Below are 26,808 nucleotides of genomic sequence, written 5' to 3' on the forward strand. Positions count from 1 at the left end.
AGAGCGGGGTGATGTGTTTCCTTTAACCGTTCCCATTTTTCCTTACTCTTTTTAAAATTAATTGTTGATTAAATAACTTACATTTGCTTTAAATTGTATGTAATGATCAGTGGGTCAGAGAAGTGCCCAGTGCAGAGAGAGTATCCCGGAGTGGGGACACCCTAGCCCCTGTCCTAGGTGATCACAGCAGGATTGGGGGGTCGAGCCCCCGAGGAATCCTGGGCCCAGCCTTGTTGGAACTACAAGGACTTTGCCAGACAGGAGTGTGGAAGGGGAGTCCTCAAGAGCAGGGAGGCCTCTGGGTAAAGGAAGTGGGAAATCAGATCCTTTCGCTAGCCTACTTCTCTGGGGTAGCCAGGAAAGTTCCCCACTATAGCAGGACTATTTCCCCACTTACATTATCTGTATTTCAGAATTCAGGTGTAATGCATTACTGAAAGATTTCAATACTTTTCACACAGTGCATAAGCAATCCATGGAACTCACTGTTACAACATATCAAGGCCAAGAGACCATCCACACTTAATGTTAGATAGAATAAACACATATAAGGAGTACAAGCTGTCATGCTTCAGGGCAAAGGTTAATCACTAAGGGTACGTCTACATTGCATGAGACATTTGCGGCTGGCCAGTGCCAGCTGACGGGCTTGTGCGGCTCCACAGTTGTTTAATTGCAGTGTAGACACTCAGATCCTCCCACCTTGCAGGGTCCTTGAGCCCTGGCTCCAGCACCAGCCTGAATGTCTACACTGCAATTAAACAGCCCCCTAGCCTGCATCAGCTGGGATGGGCCAGCTGTGGGTTTTTAATTGCAATGTAGATGTACCCTAACTGAGAAGGGCTACAAAAGAATTTCACCTGTGGGCAGGTAATTTTGTAATTGTCTTTCAGAGATCTTCTTGCATCTTCCTCTGAAGCAGCTGTTGCTCAACAAATAACACAATGCCACAAACCACAGAACAACTAATATGCCCCAAGTATTTGTGAAAATATTCACAAATCCCCTTTGATATTTCACCAAGCAACTGAAGGAGGGACTTACAGCAGAGCTGGATTGCCTATTTCTATCTTAACTAACATTTTGCAGCCAGTGATGCATCATAAAACATGGAGCGATACAGCCTCACTTCAGTGCATGAGAGATTTTTGCTACTCTTTCCCATTAATTGCAGTGGTCATTCTGCGCTGAAAGCATCCAAATAAAATATACTGTGTCACTTCATAAGAAACGTATTTAATACTGTGAAAAGAGGAAGCTTTTCAATTTTGCTTTACATTCAGTGGTTTAATAGTGACTTGGTAACTGGTAACGTGAGACCTGCGGCCATTACCTTTTCCAGCATTAAGAGTGACACGAGTTAACATTGGGAATAAGACATGAAAAAATGGTGTTAAAGAGCAGTGTTGGCTTTGCTCACATTTTTAGGTTCCTGTATCATTAAGTATGTCTGTCTACTAGCACGTTTGTCGGTAAAACTTTTGTTGATCAGGGGTGTGAAAAAAACACCCCTCTGACCAACATAAGTTTCACTGACAAGAGTGCCGGTGTGGACAGCACTATATCATCAGGAGAAGCTGTCTCACCAACACAGTTACCACCGCTCATTGGGGGTGGTTTAATTATGTTGGCAGGAGAGCTCTCTCCCGTTACATAGAGCAGCTACAGGGGAGACCTTACAGCGTCACAGCTGCAGTGTTAAAGCTGTGCCGCTATAAGTTCTATAGTGCAGACATAGCCTAAGTAGTGATATATTATTGGGACATAAAAAGACAAGTGAATACTGTGTTTTGCATTATGGGGAAGTAAGCAAATCTTGCTAGTGATGTTGGTATCAGTACAGGAAAGTCTAGATAGCCCTCTTCTTAGACTCTCTCTCAATTATTTATATAGTATCAATCTCTATCCATCCATCCATTCACCCTCACGAACCACTCCTCTTCAATCTATCAGTCCTCTGAGGAAGGAGAACAAGGCAGAGAAAGACCTGAAAATACTTTCAAATCAACAGAGTGGACAGCGTTAAGTCATAGGTCTAAAAAGTGTGAACTGCCCAATTCATCTCAGCTGCATGGGTAACTCTGGAGAGTAGTAATTCCGATTTAACTGCACAGCAATATGTTTTGATCATTTCAGCAGAGGCATCCCGCTGAACTGGCATTGTGGGTGTTGTCTGAGTACAATGCCTCTACTATTCCTCCTCAGTTTAAGCCCTGGGGGAAAGCAAATGTGAAGGACTAGATAGCGTAAAAGTTGTGTGTCTACTGAGGGTCGGATCACCACCTGCACTATTACTTTCAACACACTTTCCATCACTACTTTGCTTACTACTTTCAGGGCGGGGGAAGGCTGCTTATTCACTGAGTTTACTGCTGCTTAATATGGAAATACAATTCTGCAGACATCTTTATTGCATTATACCAATGGTGCAGTTGGTATAATTGCATGTGAAGAGCCAACAAATGTAATTTTCTTCTGCTTAATACTTGCTCCGTTGCTCCTTTCAGCTCCTTCATCTGATTAACTAATATGACTCAGAGTTCTTCCGAGAAACACCAGTGCAGTATCCAATGCCGAACTTTCCTCTGATGCAAACTGCAAAATCCCTGTGAACATCAGCTGTCATGGGAAAGACTGAAGCTGAAGGAAAAAGACAATCCAGCCCAAATCACAATACAACTCATTGACATTAGTCAGGGGCGAAAATTGGATCATGCAGCTGCTGATGGACACACAAGTAGTGTGACTTGAAAAAAAAGTTCACTTTTTTGTTGTTCAGTGATCTGTCATTTGTGTCTGTGTGCCTTGGCACTTCTGAACTGTGACTGGGACCAAAAGAGAGGCTGAAATATTGGAAGAGAGGCTATTTGTATGGTATTTGCAACCTGTCCAGGAGCACCAGAAATCTCGTGATGAAAACCTAACCACTGTCAGTAGTGCCATCAAGCCCTTTTCCTTCTGTCTCTTTTTGCCTACCCAGAGACCCATCTCTGTTTCTTCCTGTTTCCGGTCATTTGTTTACTGTGCTAATAATTCATCACTGACTTTTTGCAACCTTCTGCCACTTTCAACTTTGTGTCTCCTCCTATGCCTGAAATTCCCACAATCTGGCCTTGTCTACACAGTAAAGTTGCATTGGTTTAATTTAAATTGGCTTTTAGCTGGACACCGATTACAGTTTAATAGTGACGTATTTCAATTTTGCTTAAACTGGTACCTAACTGATTTTAAAGCAATCCAGAATAAATCTGTTTAAAACAAAAATAAGTGTCCACACTGACACAGGTTGAATTAAATTTGTTTAAAATGACACCTTTAGTAAAATCAATGCAATCTTCTCATGTATACAAGCTTGCTCTTGGCACCACTCTCTCCTCCTGAGAATTCCTTCTCAAAATAGCTTCTGCCACAAAGCCTTTCAGCAAGAATCTGCCACACAAACAGCGGCCACTTTTTACATTAAAAATAAAAGGATCTACACTGCTGTGTGATCAACCAACCTTATCTGGTGCTTTGTGTCTGGACTGGACTCTTTGCCTGTGTAGACTATGTGATCTTTGTGGTAGGGATTATGTCTCCATTATATAGTGCTCTGAGCACACAATCAGCATTCATCTAATAACCACCCCAGAAGTACCTGAGGGAGATGAAGCAACAACTCTGACAAGTTCTCTATGAACTTTATGTCATAAACCTGCCTCTCCCAGGATCATCAGCCATCACAGAACTCTGGGACTTTCAGCACCAAAACACAACTTTTCAACACTTGAGGAAGAGGAGTAACTGCACTAGCTGGTGGCAGTACTGGGTTCTCATCATTTATGTGAACCAGATGCTAGGGTAGGATGCAATGCACTTAGTCAGTGTGTTCACATGATATTGGTGTCATAGACAATGTCTGGGTGCTTCAATATCATTTATAGTAATTCTGTGCTACTACCATCACACCCTTGCAACCCACAGGGTCTAAGGCATGGAGAGGCTCCAGCCATGCTGAACAGGAGTAGGGATTGAGAAGGTCTTTTGCTGTGTGCTGGTCAGAGAATGGATAGGGATGGTTTGTGGTGATGAACATTCACTACTTCTGCTGGAACAGGTTTTCCTGAACAAGAACATAATCAGCAAAGAGTGTGGGCTAGAGGCCTCTCTGAGTTACCCAGGTGTAATCCAGTATAGCGTTGGTGAAGTCAGTGGAGTTACTCTGGATTTATATTCATGTAACTGAGTAGCAGCATCTCTTACACTGAGCTTCCTGCTGTATGAGCTGGGTCAGTTCAGGGAATTGAGGCTGTAGTTTTATTGTCTCTCTAGCTACAGAAACATAGTTCTTTGTTTTAATCTGATTGGTTAAAAAGAAAATATTACAGTCTGTGATCCATCATACAAGCCAAAGATCACATTAGCTGTAATTACGTTTGGCTGGGCTCATATTGATCAATGCACTCTTAGGGACTTCATGGTGGTGCTGATGCTGTGGGTTCACTTGCACAACTTTAAACATGCAGTCATCAAACTAATGGCCCTGAGAGGCTCAACCTGAGGTTTCTTAAATGTATAACTGGGATGCAGGAAGCAAGAGATAAAAGCCAGGTAAAATGTAGAGATTAGGGACCTGCTTCTCTTATTGAACAATGGGACACAGACACTAGAAAGTTCACCCAGAGCAGAGGCTCCGTAACACAAGAAGCTCAAAGTGGCTGGTGTTGGGCACCTGGGAGATGTATTGACTTAGTGCATCTGTGTAAAAACAGTTCCTGTGAAGTTCCTTCAAGAAGTTATTGCTGTTCTCTCCTGGAGGAGCCCTTATAGAAGAAGGTGGTAGTACCACTGTCTATCTTCTCCTGGGTATGAATTCCAGCTCTGGGACAGCTGTTCCCATAGGCGCAAAGAGGTGAAGATTGCCATCTCTCTGCACATAGGAGCTATTCAAGGTCCAGGTGCCAGAAGCCATTGTAAAAAGGGCCAGGAATAGCAATGTGGGTAAAAAGTAGGGACAGGCAAACTGGCTTGGATAACATAAGTGACCTGAACCTGCAGCCAAGACTCAAAACAAACCTTTTCTGAGGTTCAAAGCAGCATGGGTACCCTTCCTCCGCCCTCCCCCAACCTTTCTCCCATTATTTTGAGTTTCCAGGTACCTCTCTGAATTGCAAGATATCAGATGAATCAAGAAGCTGAAGAGTAAGAAGGTCCTATTCTCACAGTATCTCAGCCCAGAAAGAAGCTGGAAGTAATGGAATTTTTTATAGGGAAGCCTGTTGTCATGAGATTCCCAGCTCTATTTTCCAGACTCAAGAGGCTTAGATTAACTCTGGATGCAAATTTCGGACACTTATATAAACTGAATCTGAGCGCCAAAGGTTCTGAGGTTCATCCATTGCTAATAAAAAGAACAACAGGCCTTATTGTTGTATTTGTGGAATTGGTTCTTCAAGAAGCAGCTTCTTGAGGACAAGCTTGACTCTCCGCATAAGGGAGATTGGTAAGAGAGTGGCGATAGGGTGGCTGAAATGGCTCCATTCAGAATGGATTGAGTTTTTAACAGTAGGGTACTTGGGCTTTACAGATGTGATCTTGATGTGGCTCATTACAAAGGGAAGTGATAGAGGAATGTGAGAGGAAAGAACAAAGTGATTATAATACTTGAAATTCTTCTGTACCATAACATTGAATGGTTTCAGTCTTACCTAAAGCACTGGGTACCTGGGGACAAAATGCAGCACCATGTGCTAGCTATATTACCATGCAAGCACTGATATTCCTATGGACAGTCAACCCTGTTGATTCTTATATGGTTCCTATCATCATAGGATCTGAACACCTCACAAACATTAGTAAGTTATTCTCACAACACCTCTGTGCTGTAGGATAGTATAATTATCCCCACTTATACATGGGAAACCGAGGCATAGAGAAATTAAGGGTAAAATTTTCAAAGTGCCTAAGTGGATTAAGAATGTAAGTCACCTTTTCAAAAGTTCATTTTAGGCTCCTAAGTGCCATTGATTTCCATAAGCCTTCGTTTCATAAGTGCCTAAGTCACTTTGGACATGCAACTTAGGCTCCTAAATTGCTTAGGAGCTGCTGAAAATGTTCCCCTTAGTGACTTGCCCAAGATCACACAGGAAGTTTGTGGCAGCCCCAGAAACTGAACTTAGATCTCGAGTCCTAGTCCAATTCCTTAACTCCCAGCCTTTGTTCTTGTATTCTGCTGCTGTACAGTGCTTGCTATAGAGAATAGCAACACATTCCTTCTCTTGATACTACTCTAGGGTACATGAGCTGCCTGCTGGGAAGGAGGAGGTGTGAACAAATCCCAGGGCTTGTTAACAGGGTTTATGAATCGTGTACCATCTAGGGCCCTGTGTTCCCCAACCTGCATGGGGAAGGGTATCTGGCAGCAGAAAGGATGACATTTCAAGTTGGCAGATAAATAACTTGTTAATAACTCTGATAGTCAGGGAAGTCAGTTGCCCATGCAATGGACTATAGAAACTCAAATGAATCCCTGAGAGCTTGTCTCTCCTGGGATCTCAATGACCCCTCTGCCAGCGCCCAGGAAGAGCAGGGATCTGTCTGATTTGAATGCAGAGGGGACAAAAGATGGTGAGAGGGGAAAAGGAGTCTGCTGAGACTGAGAATGGAGATAGAGGAGGAGAGAAACTGTGACTATAACTGGCTGGGCAAGGAGACTGGGAATGGGAGCTGGGAGGAGTGGAGACTGGGACTGGAAGTCAGTGATGGAAATGGGGGGAATAGAAGCAAGTTGGTGTGTGTGTGTGGGCGGGTGACACTGAGATTGGACAAAGAGCTGTGGAGAAAGGGGAAGACTAGGACTGGCTGAATAAGGAAACTGGCACTAGGAACCAGTGGGGGGAACAGGAGTGGGGGGAAGGGAGATAGATCTCACAAGCAGCTGGGGTGTGGAGGAAGAACTGGGCAAAGAGATTGGAACATGGAGCCGGGAAGGGGATGGGGAGGACAGATGGAGTTTGGATGGAAAGATGGGAGGGACAAGGAAACTGGGACTGGGTTTGGGGACGGGAGAGACGAAGAGTAGGAGGGAGAGATGGGGCCTCAGTGAGCCTGGAGAAGGAGACTAGGACTTGCTGGGCAAGGAGTCTGGGACAAGAAGCCTGAGGAGTGGAACTGGGACTGGGTATGTAATGAAAATGGGACTGGGACCAAGGGACAGGGGCAGGGACGAGATGGGACAGGGGCAGGGGCAGGGGCAGGGACAGGTTGGAGGGGACAAGGCAAGAGAAATTAGCAGGAGACTACACTCCCTTCCAGAATCTAAAATTGAGCCAGAAGTTCGTGAGACTCACCATGCCTCTGCTGTCAGCAAATATTGGAAAACCCCACTGGCAAAGTGCATCTCATCCCTCTCTGATGCTGGTCCACAAAGAGGTTGACAACTTACTATCACTATCACTACTTCGTTAGCTCAAATGACAGACGTCAGTGTGGTGGATTTAAAGGTTCCAGACCTACTGATGGCCCACATGCATGTCAATGTGATGCCACATAAAGGAATAAATTTTTTTCCAGTTTTTTTTTTTTTTTTAAAAACTAGCAAATTACATCAAAAAAATTACCATAAAAGAATATTGTTCTGGTTGCAAAATCAAGAACTCAAAAGTTAGGAAATGCCAGAATTAAGGTTGCCTGTGCAATTTCAGTTACAGTGTCTCATGAGTAAGATACGTTTCCCATTCATTGTACATTTTTCTCCCCCACACAACATAGCCAAGTTGATGAGAAGAATTTAGACCCAACATAGCTAACCAACCATGAGAACTGCTGCATCTTAAAACTAGCCTGAGATGATGCCTTTAAAATAATAGTGAGAGATTTTTAATCTAGTGCCAAAAAGAGGGGAAGTGAAACGAGCTGATGCAAAGATACATTAGGTAGGGAGGTGTGTGACTAGACCAGGATGGATTGGACTAGCGATGTGGACTTCGCTGTATATTTTGCTTTGAGTATGGCTTTTTTCCCTAAACGATCAAGAGGCCAGACAAATTTACAGTTTCAAAGTGACCATTATTCTAGTTTGAGAAGAACCTCCCCCCACCCATGTTCCTTTCTTTTGCAGCTCACAAACCAAATTAATTGTAATTAACAACCTAATGATGCTTGATTTTCTCTGATCTGTTCGATTTGCCAGGGGCTTATGAAAGGCTTTATTGTTTTCTTTGATAATAAACTATACTGGATTCCATTGTGTTTAGCTGAAATCTGCACGACTGTGAAAGCTGAGTGCCCTGGAATGATTCTCAGCCAGAGAAATTCCCTACCTGCAGGACCAGAGATGGGAACAGTGCTGAGCTGGAGGCTCTCCAGAATCTTTTGTTCCAATCTGATCCTTTTCTGGTTGTCTCCTTTGGTGAATAGATTGCTCGAGTCCGGAGCTGCATCTCGAGATGTCTTCTCTCCATTGACTAGAACACAAAAAAGCCACAGTCTGGTTTATGACTGTACAAAAAAGTCACACTCTGGTTTATGACTGCACTCCATATCTCAGCAAATGGAGGTAAGATACAGCTGATGGCCACTCTGCCTGGGTCAAGAGTCTGCCAACCACAGGGCAAAACAATATTAAAGGGAGGGCAGAAGGGCATTTAATTGCTGCTGTGGGAGTTGAAACAAACGAAGGAGAAAAAGAAGTGGGAGGAAAGCATACTGAACAAAAAAGCAAAGCAAATGAAGCTAATAAGCTGAAATAGAGAACTGAAAGGGACACAGTCTAACAGAGTGGGTCTTACCAAGATTTCGGTGCTAAAATGGTAGATAGGTAACAATATCTATCTGCTATTTAAAGTCTGACGATCTCGTCGTCACATCAGTTCCTGTTCTAGATTGCAGGAAGATACTGGGATAATTTAACACACTTACATATTAAATAATTAGCCACATATGAGGCTAGAGATGGGCCAGCCATAAATGCTGAATCCAAATCTGAACTTCCCCAGAGCATGGGGTGATTCTGTAACCTGGTGTTTTGGCTGGGCAAGCTATAGATATTGGGCCAGCCATGAAGTTTGGGTCTAGATCCAAATTTTCTTTGAAGTTTGGAGGACAGCTTAGCTCCTGGGTTTTGATTCAGACCTATCTTTGTGTGGAGTCAAATGAAACTGCCCTATTCCAACAAGAACACTTCACTTGATGGTCTTACAAAATTAGGGTCAATCACAGAATACCTAGGTTTACCTCTTTTCCTAGGCAGCATCCAATTTCTATTCATTTAGTCAGTTTATTGTCACAGATAACAAACCAGCTAAGGAGGAATGTTTTGCAACCACAAATTGGCATTTGAGCAATATTGTGTAGACAGGTGATGCCACCATCTGGATTTGTAATGGACACTCCTCCACCGTATGTCTCATTATCAATTCAAATGCAAAGTCAATGCTCAAGAAAACTGATAAAACGTAGTGAAAGAGTATCTTTCATCTGCACACAGGTACTATTTCAGGGATTTACCCTGATATATCTGGAAAGATTTAGAAAACAACTGTACCCCTTCACCCGATCACAAATAAAGGCTAACAAGAGGCACACTTACTTGTTAGATAACAGTCCAGGCTAAGAGACACATTGTCAAAAGCAATAATGGCATCGGATTCTTCTTCCCATGAAGTGATGATCTGAAGCCAAAACCTGTACAGATGGGGGAAAAGAAAAGGGATCTAGTTAAGTTAAGGAGATGCGACTCCAGAGTTATCCAAAAATAAAAGGATAAGTTTTAGAAAAGTTATAGTAATGGAGAAACAATACTGAACCCTGCCTCGCAAAGGTCAATTGGTTACTATGCTGATGGGGACTGTAGAAATACCTAGATAGATACAAAGGGGAGTATGCTTATACTTTTGTTGCAGAAGGCAAAACTGAGGCACAAGGAGAATAAGTGTCTTGTCCAAGCTCAGACAGCAAGTCGGGGAAGAACCATGAACAGAACCCAGTTCTCTTGATTCTCAATGTAAAATTTTCAAAAGCACCGGAGTGACTTCAGAGCATAGGTTCCCTTTTCAAAAGTGACTTAGGCACTTTGGGCTGGATCCACCATGATGACTTAGGCTCAGCATTGAACAGCCTAATGGTTAGGGGCCCTACCGCCTACTGGGATTCACAGCCCTAAGTTAGGCTCCCTATTCAATACATGTGGAGAGTTAGGTGCCCAAGAAGGGGATTCACAAAAGCCAGCATGCTACGTGCGGAGCTGCCCACGCTAGTAAATAGGTAATGCTGAGGAGAGGAGTGTGGTATAACTCCCACCCTTCAAAGGCAGTTAGATGTCTAACTTCAGGCCAGAGGGAGGCTCATCCCTCTATTTGGGATTCACAGCTGTGAATCCTTTCCTGGAGATAGGTGCCTAAGCCAGGTCAGGCCTTTCGTTCAAAGAAATCAAAGAGGATGTGATCCAAACCCATCCTCTGCCAGATGTGGGGTAGGGATTTAAACCCAGGTCTCCCACCTCCCAGGGGTGTACCCTAACTGCTGGGCTTATATACAGTGACTTCCATTCTCCCTCTGGCCTAATCCATATTTGTTATATCTGACCCAAATTCACAAGCAGTTTTGGTTCCCTGAGAAATGCTTTTTCAGCAACTTAACTATTCACTGAAAAATAAAAATCATCATTTCTAAACCTGGGTGAGTGCTCTAACCACAGGGCTATCGGGTATAAAAGGAGAACCGCCACCACCGCTCCCTCTGACCATGTTTTGTGGGAGGCCCCATCCAGTAGGGGACTTCTGAGAAAGCCTTCTGGTTTGGGCCCCAGAGGTACGATAGGTAGGAGGAGGTCTACTTTGAGGAACATGCCGGGGCTTAAACATGAGTTAGCCACTGGGTGTCAAGACTTGGGCAGGTTTGCCATGCCTAGCAGCAGAATTTTAAACACCTAGGAGACTTTACCAGCAGAAACTTAGATGCCTAGGGAATTTAGACACCTATAAAGTTAGGTGGCAACTGAGCAGAGGTTTTGAGGATCTAAATTTTGGATTTAGGCACCTAAAGAAGCAGTTAAGCACCTAAATCCCTTTGTAAATCTACCCTTTAGAAGCCTACATCACTAAGGTGCTGTTGAAAATTTTACCAGCAATCTGCTGCCCTCTACACTGGAATATACATTTACCACTGATTCATCACAAAAGGAAATTCAGAATCTCTAACTCAGATCTTGCAAGACAAATGACCAAAGAATTTGCCACTTGCAGACTATGGGAACCATAGAACTGTTTATTTTAGTGCAAAAGAGACTGAGCATACATTTGCATTAAATCACTTTCATGCTCCCAGCTGGCCTTCAGAGGGGAGATAGGAAGAAATATCATGACAAATTCATTTTCAATTATTTTTCAAGCCAACTGATATAGCAAAAATATTAATTTACAATAAATATTTCCCGTTCTACAATATATAGTCAATGTAATGATATAGGGTACTCATGGGCTTAAACTGACTCTTAGAGTCTAAACTGTGCAATTTCATCTGTTCCTGCTGCTTATCTGCCACCTGGAGTGATAAGCCTTTCCTTAGGACACAAGAATAATTTCTAACAGTAACCAACCATTACACTGGGACAAGATGTTGGTCTCAAAGCTTGTATCAAGGTCACAAAAAATGATACCTTCAGGTGACAACCGAGTAGCAAGAGAATATGAAATCTTAAAAACAGGAAAGATCTTGAGCCAAATTCTCTGCCACTTCCTGATTCTCTGCCTTATACCCAGCCCAGGGTAGAACAGTCATAGGGCTGGTCTACCTTGTGCCACTTGTCTATGGTCTCCGAGGGTATATGTACACTGCAATTAAAAACCCACAGCTGGCCAGAGCCAATTGACTCTGGCTCATGGGGCTCAGCCCAAGGGGCTGTTTAATCACAGCGTAGATGTTTGGGTTTGGGTTGCAGCCAGAGCTCTAGGACCCTCCCACCTTGCAGGGCACTAGAGCCCAGGTTCCAGCCTGAGCCCAAAATGACACTGTAATTAAACAGCTCCTTAGCTCAAGCCCTGCGAGCATGAGTCATCTGACATGGGCCAGCTGCGGGTTTTTAATTGCAGTGTAGACATACCCAAAGAGCCTCTTTGCTAAGCTGGAGATAGCTGGGATGAAGCCCACTCCATCTACTTCCAGTCCCCATCACTGTCATCCTTCCTGTGCTAGGGACCCTGGGGACAGAGGCAAAGGATCTGGCACAGCCAGGAATCCACAAGAAGCAAAGTTGCTGGTGGTCTCTTTGCACCACCTGAGTGACATAAAGGGAGTGAAACAGAGTAGAAAAATTGGCCCCCTTATCTCCAGGCAAATGCCCTGATCAGAGAAGAGTCTATTTATTCCTTTACTCTTTATTTCTGCAAATGCTAAAACTGTAATGCGGAAGTTTCTCCCCTAAGCATGGAGGGGGCGATATGAGCTATACAGAGAATGTATCAAAAATAGAATTATTTTTAAAATGTTCTGAAAAACCAGAAGCAGCAGCTGTTTAAAAGAGGCTGATTGACACTGGGAATGGCATATATTCTGAAGGAAAAACATTGCTAACAATCAGAGGAAACTCAATCAGATGTCAAAACACAAACATGTTTTCTGAACTGAACTACCTTTATCACCTAGGAAGCAACCGCTCGATCTAAATAACTCCTGAGAGAAATCACAGAAGCATATTCCTTTCCCTCCCACTCTTATGTGCTGCAACAACCTGGTACTGCCAGAAGCTCTGGAGCTATTTAGTCAATCATCTGAAGCCCTAATTAATACGGGCACGGGGGTAAATCTGGGGAAAGCCTGGCCCAACATGTTTTGCTTTTGCAGTCCACAGTGATGCAAGTGCACACACACACACACACACACACACACACACACACACACAGAGGCCTCTGTCTGCCCACCCATCCATATCTTTCTGTTTGCTCCAAAGCTGAAATCCCAACATGCTTTGAATAAAATAATTAGAGTATTCCAGGTACTGGTGTAAAAATGAACACAGTGACATTAGGCATCCCAAATGGCTCACATTCCCCTCACTCAATACTTGGCACAACACATATAGCATTTAGGGCACAGGTCTGAGTGGCTGGAGACTTGGGTTATATTACAGGCTGCAGCATTGACTCACTATGTGTTCTTGGGAAAGTCACTTAAAGCTGATCTAAATGGTGTGGTAAAGTGTTCTAAAGGGGTGTGACTTGGAAAGCACTTTAATGTGTTGTGCTCTAAAAGGTATCTAGTCTGCATTAATGAGCCCACCAGCAGGGTATACATGGGGACAACTAAAGCACAACAGGTTAGAGCATTTTGTAAATCACACCTCTCTAGAGCACTTTGCTGCATCACATAGACAAGTCCTTTATCATGTACAAATCATCCTCTGTTTTAGATAAGAACACTGCACATCTCTCAAAGGGGGAAGTCCTTAGCTGCCTGTTGCACAGCCACAGGAATCTGCGAGGACTACAATCAGGAGGAATGGAGCATAGTCAACACCATTACTGTTGCCTTGGCTGCAGAATCTGCTGCATCCAAAGAAGCCTGCAAAGCTGATTGAGAAATGAGGCAGCTCTTTGTGATGAGTGAGTAAAATTGTTCTCTGGAACCTTCTGGTAGCTTGCTCACAAACTGAGATATTGCCACCTAGCTACAGAAGTCCTACCTTGACAATGGATGGTAATTGCAATGTGAAGTTGTACATTTGCTGAAGAATAAAAGTCTTTCTACCAAAACAGTCAAGCTTTTGGGCACCTTTGTCTCTGAGGTAGCCTTAGCCCAGCCCTGATGGCTCTCTTCATTCACCACGGCCACTACCTAAGAGTCAGGGGTAGACATAAATAGTTTTCCGTATTATCAGTTTTTACCGATTTCCACTGATAAATTACCAATTTCTTTATTAAAAGGAGTTTGGTTTTTACTGATTTACACCCGTTTATCAATCCACTTGGTATTTTTGTGGTACTTATTTTTGTTAAACACTAGCACTTTATGCGATTGTTGTTTCCTGCAGTGCTAGGATTGAAGCAGTTCCACAGTGTAAAACGCAGAACACCCACACAGGGGAGGTCGCAAAATCAAACAACATGCTATGATTGGCTCACAAGGAGACGCTGCCCGCCTATTTCTCTTGAGTCCATTTAGTGTGGCACTGAATGGAAACAATCCTCCCCAGAGAAATATGTCTAACGCCCCATATCCACCTAGTTACCTCCTTTAGTGCCAGTCTCCTTACAGGTTTGGATGGACAGGCCTAGGTTCTTCTGCATCCCCACACAGCTAGTTCTGCCCTCTCTGCGGCTGGCTCCAGACTACCCCAAAATGGCTTCTCCCCACTGCAGGGTTCCCAGGGGAAGGGTCTCTCACTCCCTAGTGGTCAGATTAGCTCTTCTTCTCATGCTTTTGCTTGTCAATCATTTGACTCTACCCCCTCCCCTGAGCAGGCATACCTGCAATCCTTCCCAATCAACAGGGGCCCCTGTTGTTCTATATGATGCCTCTCCTCTCTCCCTCTTGGTTGCTTAGCAGACTCGAATCTGCCCTTGGCTTCCCCTACCTACCTGGGACAGTGTGCCTCTCCCTGAACTGCCACCGCACAGAGTCCCAGGAACCTAGCTAAGCTCCTTGGGGGTTACAGATAGGAAAGGTCAACATGGGGCAAAACCGCAAATCTGTGCCTGAATACGAACAGGAAAATCAGTGCTTAGAAATTTTCAAGAAAAGTAAAGCCGAGAGTGACAAGGATGCCTTGCATTGCAAGTACGGTAGCATTGAGGTCAGTGCTCATGCTGACAGACTAAAGGAGCACATTGAACGCAAGCAACACAGGAAGCTTAAAGAAGTGAGTGAGCTTCAGGATAAACAGTCAATATCAGGAGGTTTCACCAGGGCTTTAAGGAAGGAGAGGACACAGCACAACTGTGTCAATGAATTTGCACGTACTCTTTGTTTCATTGGACAACCACTGTTAATAGCTGAGGGGCCTACTGGTGACTTTGTGCGACAATACTCTCCAGCAACAAAAACCCGTGCTAATGCAGACAACCTCACTCGTAAGTATCTGAAAGAAAATGATGCTTTAATATCTAAACTGATGGAACAATTTGATGGAAATATGGTGTCTACTCAGATTTTTGTCGAGTCTCTTGACGCTTTGGACTGCCAATTCTTGGCCTTTTTTTTCCCACCTTTTGATTTCAAAGAGAATAAACCTGCATTGTTTTGTGCTGATGTGACATTCATCTCCTCTGCTGATACCTGTTTCATCAATACAATAACTGATATGTTTGAGATGTACCTGCTAACTTGGGAAAATGTGGCCACAACTAACACAGATTCTGCTTCCTACATGGCTAAATTTGCAAGGGAGATTAAACTCAATCAGAAATTGGAGCTGCCACATATTACCTGTCCAGCTCATCTGATTAACGTTGAGCAGACAGCAGGTACTGCTACGGAAGAAATGAAAGATGTGAAATCTTGACTAACTGGATTCAGAGCCATTTTCAAGCACTGAGACAAGTTGAAGGCTTTGTTTTACACAGTATGAGACAAGCACAGAGCCGACTGCCAATTACCTACCCCTGTTGTGCCACATCGGTGCATGAGCTTGTACTTCGCTACCTGTCATGTAAATAACACGTGGACTGTGCTAATTCATCTCATAAATCATCCTGAGTTTATTGGTTCTAAAGCAAAAACTCTGAAGAGACTGGCAAATAACCAAAATGACTGCCAGATTCTGCGCAACAAGCTAATGTTCATTGTTGAAAATTTGGAATAACTGTGTGTTGCACAGAAAACAGTTTTCTCTGACCACTGCCAACACGTTTCCAATACAGATGTTTACCGGATCCTGACAATCAGAATCTCAGCTGAATTGAGCACAAAAGCTGCAGGAGAAATATATGGCGAGAAAACCCAGCTATTTCTGGCAATTCTTCTGACCCCAGAACACAAGAAAACCAAAAAAGCATTCAAAACCTTCAACACAATGCTCAGCAAACAATGGGAGATGACTGGTGACCCACAGTCTGAACCCTGAAGTGTTTGGTGCCAAAGATTATTTTTGGAATGTCATCCAGCTGTTGCACCCCTTTCTCAAAGTGAATTCTGCAATAGACTATGACTGTTACGCCAGAGGGTTTCAACCATTTGTCACTAAAGATGAAATTTCAAATCTGAAAGGCACATTTACTATTTACATGAACATGCCTAACACTGACAACATGAAACTGGATGTGCTGGCTTTTTGGAACAGCCATCAAGACACACTTCCCAACTTCAGCAAAGTGGCACAGTGAGCTTTGAGTGTACCCCCTGGATCTAGATGCAGAGTGCATAATTTCCAACTTTGACTACCTCCAAGACAGCAAGAGGCTCAACATGAGTGAGGATACTGTGAAGAAATTCATGTGGATTTCTGGAAAAATGACTACCTCTAACAAAAAACCAAAAGACAAAAAAAAAACTTTTGTACATAAAAAAAGTTTCAATTATATTATATATTATACAAGTTTTTTTGGTTCTCTTTTCCCCCTAATTTTTCCCAATATTTTTATTTTTTAACCCAATTTCATCTTGGTTTTAATGTTTGGAAAATAAACACTGAAAAATTCCTGGATTATTATAAATTATTATTATTATTTTACAAATAAAAAGTGAAATCACAGTATACTAGATGTAATAAAACTATTTAAATCCCTGAGACAGAACTTGGTATTTATGTTTCATTTGTTTGGCTACATGGGGAATGGAGGACAGGGTTTGCCAGAGTGTTTTGGCTGGCTGCATAATAGCCTCATTGATAGGCAAGGACTATCTTTCCTTCTGAAGTGGGATGGAAAATGTTGATCAGTTTGTGGGTATTTGCCTCCACTAGAATACCTAGATAAGCTGCCATTCTCCTGAAGAGCCCCTGATATATCTTGAAGTCATCTAGTACCAGAGCCTCATCAGGCAATGAGGAGGATATCTGAAGGGAAGGCAAAAGAAAGAGCTCCTGAGGCTGTTCCTGTGCTATTGCGGCAGGCTGCAGCTCCAAAGTAGGTTGAAGTAAGTCCTGAGCTTGAGAGTCCAAAGGCTGTTCTGTACAGACTGTCACTCCTCAGTGCTGTCTGTATGGGTGATGTCGATCTGGATGCTGGAGGTGTCATACTATAGGGCCACTGAGGGGGCTGGTGCGGTATCAGGCCCCAGGCATATCTGGCCCTAGCATCACAACCCCTGGCTGAAATCTTCTGAAACCCATACCAAGGAATACGAGAATGGGATCAGGAGGAAGCTCTGGACTCTCAGCATTGAGATACCTGAGAGCTTACCTTGGGGTCCAATGGACACTCTGAGTATTCCAAGACCCATAGTAGCACAGTACTAAGAGGGGTCCTTGGTGACCGAGATCTGGATCTGGCTTCCTGGCTGCCAGTAACATGCGCTGTGTGGGAGCTGGTACCAGATCACAAAAGGTGAAAGGAGATGGTACCAAGCCTGAAGCTGGTGGCCCCACAACAAAGCATTCAGGTGCCAATGGTCTTGGCAGCTGTGCTGGTGCTGGAAGAGGGACTTCACTCTGAAGGAATGGGGATGGTGGTACCGACAGGCATAACAAATCCCTGGCCATGGTATAAGCCTCTGGCGTAGACATACAAACACAGGGGCTGACCCACAGTGATCAGGAATGCATTGCAGCCAAAGAAGTCTTGACAGTCCCAAGAACGGCACTGCAGCTGACGGTTCAGATCTCTCTGTATGCACTGGTACCAGGAAGTGGCAAGACAAAAGGCTCACTATGGGTATTGGCATGACATTCTGCAGAGGAGTCCTGATCTCTGGACTTCAAAAGAGCCATTGCCGATGTCTCCTTATGTTTCCGAAGCTGGGACGGCTCTGAAGTCTTGGGCCTTGAAGAAAACTGTCCCAGTGAAGGGGCTCTACTGCAGCTCCCGCCTGCAGGCAAAGCTGGGCGAGCACTTTGAGAAGGTGTCATTTAAGAACTTCCCTTGGATGACCAAGTGGGGTCCGATGCCCATCTAAGAGTGGTCTCCATCAGGATGTAACAGAGACATTCCTCCCTCAGCTTATTTCTCCTGGTCTCAAAACCAAAACAAATAGAGTGCCCTATCTCTAACATGACCCTCACCCAAGCACTTGAGACAGTGCAAACAAGAATCTCTGACAGAGTTGAAAAGCTTTTGTTCAAAGGGAACACAATTGCTCTGACCTTGGATGGTAAGAAGGAACTAAAGGTGTGGGTGGGAAGGCTCTGATCTTTATACACTCACTTCAGAGCATGAGGAGTTCGACAATTGTTTGGGCTGCCCCTACAGATACCGCTAGGAAAAATATCTCTGGCACCAGTGCCTGGGACGTGCACACACCTACAGGGTAACAGGCATATGCAAGCACTCAAAGAAGAACTGAATTCTTTTCACTCAGTCCTACAGGAAATATCTGGGCTACCTACCCAATATGTATTTCGATCAGGAGAATGTGTGTGTTAATATGGTCTGCAGTTTGTGTGGAGTTTTCAGAAATGTTTAAAAACATTTTGGCATGAACTGAATGCAGGTGAAAGTTGTTATATTGACAGTTGTGAGGTGTTCTGCTTGTCCACAGAATAGACACCGCTTAGGAAATGACAGAACAATCCTCCTCCACAGCACCCCAACATGCTTTGGTACTAAACTGGAGGACTATCTGGAATTCAGTTGCTGTGGCCCTTCACCTTTCTTCTGAGGCTGCCAAATGAATGCCAGTTAGAGAGATGACTTTTCATTTCACAGATGACACAGAAAGGCTCTTCATGCCAGTTTTCAAGCCAACTTTTGCAGACTCAAGAATATTCAGATAGGCCCTTAGGGCCACATTTAAAAGGTATTTAGATGCCTAAAGAGGGAAACCGAAAATCCCACTGGGAGCCTCTCTCCTTCTTTAGGCACCTTTGAATTCTGACCCTTACTGTTTCTGGAGTTTTGGGTGATTGGCGGGGCTGAATCCAAGTTCTTCATCCTTTGAAGTCTGCTCTTCACTGCCTGTTATAGTCATGTCTCATCAGTTTCTCCTGCCAGTACAGAATTTTTCTAATTATGGAGAGAGAACGATCATCTAAGCTGGCCACATCAGAAGTCCGGTAAATGGAATAAGTTAATGTCTGTCTTTTGTTACACTTCACTGGAGTTAATGCTAACCATCATTGCTACAATTTGGGCTTCACAGATTTAACAGATGGCAGAATTTTCCCATTGTGTTCACCAGACTTCCTGTATGTTCCGGTATATAGGTTGATAGTCTTGTCTCTATTTGTACGCTGAACTTCTTTTATTCACCTGTTCTAGGTCCAGAACTCTTATTTTCTTAACTACATAAGGAGATATGAACAAGACCGGAATTTCTCTCAATTCAAAGGGGGTCTGTGACAGATAGCTGGGAAACGGTAATCGATACAGTACTCTGGTCACTGCAACAACAAGGAGTTGCTTGGAAGTAGCCCTGATCAGGAAGAGCTGTGCCTAATTGCTGGATTGGGAGGGGCTGAGGAGAGCCCAAAGGGCTAATTAGCCCATTACCCACGAGATAAAAAAGACACAGGAAGGGAAGTGCTTGTGGGGAAGACAGAGACTGGCTGGCTTTTGAAAGGCAGAGCAGGACAGATCTCTCAGGGGGGAAGATACTTGGCCAAGGAGGGAGAGGAAATGAAGGTGAGCTAAGGATTGTAGGATATTGTCAATACAGAGCTGCTTGAGTTTGTACAGATTGCTGGGCAAACACAGTGAAAAAAAACATGCAGTGTTTGACTCTCCAAGCAGTTTGTACCTGGAAAAGAGACAAGAATGGGACCCCACACTTTCACATTTAGGAGCTTGTCCAGGATCTATAGCTGGCTTGAGAATTTTGAAGCCTTGACCAGGAGAAGACTGCAGTGGCTGGGAAACTGCAAGAAGAGCTGCAGAAGACTCTGAAAAGCTTCCAACAATCCCACCACATAGAGAGCCAGGCCTTGTTTGCAGGCAGAATAGCAAAAGAATCTGCAGGACATTATGAGAGATCAAGCCCAAAGGGCAACAGCAACTTCTAGAGAAGGTGGTGAGTCCTGTGGAAGAGGTGCTAGACCAAGCAAGAGATGATTCCCAGAGCAAGATGCAAGGAGTGTGTGTGTATAAGGTCCCAAATGGAAAAAACATGCAAATGTCAAACACCTTCAGATCCACCATGATTACTGTGGGATTATGTTAATCTCATTTATTTCTTTTCTAAAACAAATGGAGCTTCAGTGAAAACTTTTTCCCCTGAGACCAGCATGTCTGCAACAAATAGTTCATCTTTTTTTCTCTCTGATTTAATGTCACTATTCATTTAGAAATATGATGTCTCTCAAATTCCATTGAAACACGTTCATTAGTCAACTAACATTTCAATCGTTAGCTTCAGCTGTTTTAGCTTAATGGGCTAATTAAGAGAAATGTAATCATAACTGAAGACGGAGATGTCATATTAGTGAGAAAAAAATATGGATGACTTTTCTCTCCCCTTTCTGCACAGGAACATTGTCACTAATGTAATACACTCTGAGCCTAATCCAATGTCCATTGAACTCAACGGTAAAACTCCCACTGACTTTAATAGACATTGGGATTAAGTCCTAAGGGCAGTGACTGTTGGCAGACCATAAACATGCTCAAAGGTTGTGGATTAACATGGACTTGTAAAAAGAAAAGGAGGACTTGTGGCACCTTAGAGACTAACAAATTTATTCGAGCATAAGCTTTCGTGAGCTACAGCTCACTTCATTGGATGCATTCAGTGGAAAATACAGTGGGGAGATTTATATACACAGAGAACATGAAACAATGGGTGTTACCATACACACTGTAAAGAGAGTGATCAGGTAAGGTGAGCTATTACCAGCAGGAGAAGGGGTAGGTGGGGGGGAACCTTTTGTAGTGATAATCAAGGTGGGCCATTTCCAGCAGTTGACAAGAACGTCTAAGGAACAGTGTGTGTGTGCGGGGGGGAGGGGGGGAAGGAAATAAACATGGGGAAATAGTTTTACTTTGTGTAATGAGCCATCCACTCCAAGTCTTTATTCAAGCCTAATGTAATGGTGTCCAGTTTGCAAATTAATTCCAATTCAGCAGTCTCTCTTTGGAGTCTGGTTTTGAAGTTTTTTTGTTGAAGAATTGTCACTTTTAGGTCTGTAATCAAGTGACCAGAGAGATTGAAGTGTTCTCCAACTGGTTTTTGAATGTTATAATTCTTGAAGTATGATTTGTGTCCATTTATTCTTTTACGTAGAGATTAAGTGATTTAATGTTCACATTGTGCTTACAAATAGAGATGCTTTGATCAGAGATTGCAGATGATATTTGGAAAAAAAAACTAACAACAAAAAAATCAATGCTGACAATTGTGCCATGAGTTTGCTGCTTATTAAACCTCGGCAGCATCTGCACATGAATTGCAAATGCTAGTCAGACAGTTTTATGTTTGCATGCTGAGTTCCATTACAGGAACAACGTGAGGGTCGATAGTGGTTTTAATGGCTTGAGTCCTGGAAAATCTTAGCTTGAGAACATGAGGAACTTCTTCGTTTCATTAAAGTGCTGATGTCCTTCTTGTGTCTGCTTTTGTCCTGTTCAACCCTAAGGATATGTTTAAAATGGTTCCTCTGATGCATGGCAGGTGGTGGTGGAGTGTTGGATAACAATACATTAATCTTAGCTGATTTATGGGAATATCTGATGATATTCCATGGGATTTGCTTTCTTTCTGAAGCAGATGGGAAATGTTCAGTAGATGGACAGGAAGACTAATTAAAATCTCCCTTTTGGGCAGGAGTGGCCAACCTGAGCCTGAGAAGGAGACAGAATTTACCAGTGTATATTGCCAAAGAGTCACACTAATATGTCAGCAGCCCCCCATCAGCTTCCCCCCACTCCAACCTGCAACGCCTCCTGCCTGCCGGCAGCCCCACCAATCAGTGCCTCCCACTTTCTCCCCACATCTCCCGCCTGCCATGATCAGCTGTTACGCGGTGCGCAGGAGGCTCTGGTGGAGAGGAGGGAAGACCAAGGGCAGAGCAAGCTAGGGGGAAGGGGTGGAGTGGGGGCAGGGCCCGGGGCAGAGCAGGGGGTTGAGCACTGAGCATTCCCCAGCACACTGGAAAGTTAGCATCTATAGCTCCAGCCCCGGAGTCAGCGCCTATGCAAGGAGCTGTGTATTAACCTATGAAGAGCCGCATGCGGCTCTGGAACCACAGGTTGGCCACCCGTGCTTTTGAGCAACATCAATTGAGATGACTGTAGGGTAACGCTTTATTTAAACTTAAACCACACTCACAGGAGACGATAGTGACAGCTCAAATACTTGAGAGTTAGAGATGAGAAAGGCGATCCAAGACCAAGCTGAATTCATTTTCTTTGGTTGGTTTCTTTGGCCTGAGTCAGAAAGTATGGATTCAGATAATAATTTCCCCAAATAGTAGGAGAGTTTGGATCTGGGAATTTGGCTGAGCCTATTATAGAAATAGGCACCCATCTATGATCTGGATCCCAATTCCTCCCAAACTCAGGATCTTTAAATCAGGGGTTTCACTTCAGATCCATCAGTATTTGATCTTAATCTTACCTTCTTACTTCCTCCAACCCTGACTGAGTAGTTTAAGGATTCTCTTGAAATCATTTATTTATACAGGGAAATTTACCAACACAGCTATGCACGTATAAGTATACTGGTATAGCCATGCTGGTAAATTTCCCTGGACAGAATAGCCCTAATTCTCTTTGCTTCCATCATCTAAATTGAGATCATATTCCTTAGGTTTGTTATTTTTTATGTATAGTAGTTCTGCTCCTCTTTGGGGAGAAGCAAAGAACATTTTATCTGGAGTGGAGAGCTCAGAAAGCCTGCATTTATATTAAGTCCCCACAGCTCCCTCCTTTTAATAACAACTCGGAATCCCAACAGTGCTTTTAACGTCAGCTCACAGATACAATACAGGTAACCAACAGCCAGTCTCATGCAGCTCTCTTCATGTTATAGCCTGGAATGGTTCATAATCATTACAATCAAAAATCCATTCCAGTCAAGGATGTCCGAGAAAAGGAACACATGAGAGTCACTACATGTACAAACATACATTCAGAGATAGAGACACAGAGAGTCAGAACGTACAGATAATGTTTCTTACTTAAGGATGGTATTTCTCTGAAAGCCAAGGTCTCTTTCTAAGTAGAATAATTATTGTTTGTCCTGCACAGGTCTGAAGTACCAATGGAATAGCAAACTTTCTGACAACTGACCCCAGTTGCCTTAATAGCTTCCATAGCACAAATGTCACACTGGTAGCACTTACCACAGAGAGAAATACTGGGAAAATGAGAAAAGAGATACCGCCTGGTTGGAATGAAGTTGTTTGGAGAAATAGAGGCATCTCAGTAAAGCAAAGCTAAAAAGAACTTTCATTCAGAAAGTTACCTATGAGCCAACAATAAAAGGGCTGCTAGGATTCAAAGTTGTTATTAAAGGGGAAGGTGCTGTAGGGAATAAACATACATGCAACATTTCTGTCACAGGCATTGCTAATACACCTATCACCAACTGTGTTTCAAAAGTAGGGCATTAGGATGAGTGAAGAACATTACAAAATAGAACAGCAGTGGGTGGGCATTAGAGACTGTCCTTCCTGCCACAGAATATACTGTTCTATATTGAGGAAAAAAGAAAGATGTTTCACACTCTGTGCAATAACTGAAGTTCTTGGAGATGTGTCCCCTATGGGTGCTCCACTTTGGTTACTTCAGGGGCATGTGCACCCCCATGTGCCTCTGATCGGAGATTTTCATTAACAGCATCCGTTTGGCCTGCATATGTGCTGTTGATATCCTCATGGCCCTCACCGAGGTTATATCAGGCTGTGTGGGCAAATTGCCCTCAGTTGTTTCTCCACCATGGAGTCTCAGAAGGAAACTTTGAAGCAGTGGGGAAGGAGGGTGGGTCGTGGAGCACCCATACGGAAACAGATCTCAAAGAACTGCAGTTACTGCACAGGGTGAGTAACCTCTCTTTCTTTTTTGAGTAACATCTGTATGGGTGCTCCCATAAGGAAGAGAGCGTTTTGGAGTTGAGTCCATTACAGAGGAAAGAACTGCATTGCCAACTGCTGCCTCAGATCAAGAGGCATTAACTAAGGCATAGTGTCTGGAGAAGGTATGTACTGAAGACCACATAAGCAGCCCTGCAGATCTCAGAAACTGGGACATTTTTAAGGAGAGCCATATATGTAGATTGTGACCTCATCGAATGAACTGACATGCCTGCTGGATATGCTGAACACCTACCTGAATGAATGGTTCTTTTACTGTAGAGCTCTTTTCTTCATCATCTGAATTTGAGGCTGAGGAGAGCTGAATGTGTTAGGCACCTAAGAGGCTGTGTGGAACAACGGATGTGGACTTGTCTAAACTTGAAATGCTGCAGCGCTGCAATTGAACAGCTGTAGCGCATCAGTGTACACACAACCTATGCTGCCAGGAGGGGCTCTCCCATCAGTTTAGGTCAGTGGTTGGCAACCTGTGGCCCATCATGGTAATCTGCTTGCGGACTGCAAGACATTTTGCTAACATTGTCGGACTGCAGGCACGGCCCCCCCGCCTCTCTCAGTTGTCATGGTTCGCTGTTCCTGGCCAATGGGATCTGCGGGAAGTGGTGGGCCGCTTCCCTCATCTCCCATTGGCTGCAGGGGGCTGTGCCTGTGGACAGTCAACATCATCAAAATGTCTCTCAGCCCGCAAGCAGATTACCCTGATAGGCCGCTTGTGGCCCGTGGGCCACAGGTTGCCCACCACTGGTATAGGTAATCCACCTCCCTGAGAGGAGTCTTCTGTCTACCTAGTGCTGGCTACACTGTTAGGTCAGCTTAACTATGTTGCTGAGGGGTGTGTGTGGATTTTTGACACCTGAGTGATGTAGCTTGGCTAACCTAACTTTTTAGTGTAGAAAAGGCCTGTGACTGGCATGAGAAGTTGAACAATCCAGTCAGACACAGTGACATGAGCTTGCCACAAAAAAGAAATTATGGGCTTTCCTTGTGTTGTTAGGGCTTCCCTCCCCCGCCCCACCCGATCATTTTCTAAACCCTTTTGAAGAGACTGAATTAAATTGAGGGAATACCTACTAGACTCAGGAAAATCTAGACAGCAAGAATCAGTGTGAAACATAAAAGAATAGCTGGGTGAGCTAACAGGAGCTTTGAGATAATCCCAGTATTGCCAACCCTAAACATTCAAAATCATTAAGCAGACCCCCCAAAATCATGGGATTGACTTAAAAATCATGAGATTAAACCCCCTACATTTGGGGGTTTTTTATTTGCCATCTGGCTTCCGAAACTCCAAGATGCAAGATCTAGTTATATTTTACAGCTTCTCTCAGTAACTCTGAGGTCTAGAAACTTAAGAAAAGAAAAGAAAAGAAAAGTAGAGATTCTCATTTGATCACTTGTCTCCAGAAGCAGAAGCTGTAAATAAAACACCAAATATTGTGAAACTGGTGATAAAATCACAAGAGTTGGCAACACTGTCATTGGTGCTCCAAAATTCCACAATATCCCTGCTCAGCTGCTGGAAACAGGGGTGCTAGAATGTGTGTGGGGGAATGGCAGGGGGTGATGGCCCCATCACTGGCAGTAAGGGCAAGCAACAGCGGGAGGGGCAGAAAGGAGCAAGCAGAGGATGGAGTCTTGGGGGAAAAGAGGCAGCATGGGGGCAGGGCCTTGGGGAGAAGGGGCAGCACAGGGGGTTGGGCCACGGTTTGGGCACCGGTGGTCCCCCCACTTTTAGGGACCTTCTGTTGCCCCTGGCTGGAAAGATATTCCTTCCAAAGCTGTTGCTCGCAGATTGATTTCTGACAGATAGCCCAATCCAACACCCAATGTTAAACTTACCAACCTTGCTAATGGCTTTTATCTCTTTGTAATAAACTGAACCATAAGCCTGGATCCCGACACTAAATATTAGATGGTTAAATCCAGATGACAATTCTGTGGCTTGAACCCATGTCTAATTCTGACAAATTACCTTTAACTCCAATGGAAAAAAGCATGTTTTATTTGCCTTAAGAGTAATAAGAATGGTGATATGTCTCAGCCCCTGATAGTTTCATGCTACATTAGGCCTTTAATGGAAAACAGTTATTCCGCCTTCCCCCATTCCCAATCACTTCCTAGCCTTTGATGTGGGGTTAGGGGATAGGCTGTGGCACTGATCTTCTCTAGGAAGGGAAGACAGTTAGATGATATGCTTCAGTGTAGTTTAATTAAATCCATCTGGGCTGGTGGCACTGGAGTGGTAAATAACCCAGTTTAATGAAAGGTAATAGATTGATTTGGGATGTAGGGTGCTTCTATCTGTAACAAGGAGAGTGCTACTATTATTATTGATAGCTCTGCAGCTTTGCTGCTGGGGAATCAGAAATGAATCCCTCCTTTCCAGAGTGACAGCCACTTAAACCTGACCCCAAATGTAGGTTTTGTAACCCTAAATAATAAGCGATGGTCACATAAACACCACCCTATACCGGAAACCTACTGACTGCTATACTTACCTACATGCCTCCAGCTTTCATCCAGACCACACCACACGATCCATTGTCTACAGCCAAGCTCTACGATACACCCGCATTTGCTCCAACACCTCAGACAGAGACAAACACCTACAAGATCTTTATTAAGCATTCTTACAACTACAATACCCACCTGCTGAAGTGAAGAAACAGATTGACAGAGCCAGAAGAGTATTCTGAAGTTACCTAATACAGGACAGG

General features: G+C 43.8%; 1 protein-coding gene across 1 annotated transcript in view; it reads right to left on the reverse strand.

The window, feature by feature from the left end:
- ALK (ALK receptor tyrosine kinase) overlaps window positions 1–26,808 on the reverse strand; it is a 553,261-nt gene that overhangs the window by 79,119 nt on the left and 447,334 nt on the right. Inside the window, exons 10-11 of the mRNA XM_038395333.2 lie at window positions 9,569–9,663; window positions 8,301–8,444 (exon numbers count right to left, since the gene is read on the reverse strand). Coding sequence (XP_038251261.1) covers window positions 8,301–8,444; window positions 9,569–9,663 — 239 coding nt within the window. The remainder of the gene's footprint in view (window positions 1–8,300; window positions 8,445–9,568; window positions 9,664–26,808) is intronic.

The sequence above is a fragment of the Dermochelys coriacea genome, chromosome 3 (genome assembly GCF_009764565.3).
Source record: "Dermochelys coriacea isolate rDerCor1 chromosome 3, rDerCor1.pri.v4, whole genome shotgun sequence".
Taxonomy (NCBI): Eukaryota; Metazoa; Chordata; order Testudines; family Dermochelyidae; genus Dermochelys; species Dermochelys coriacea.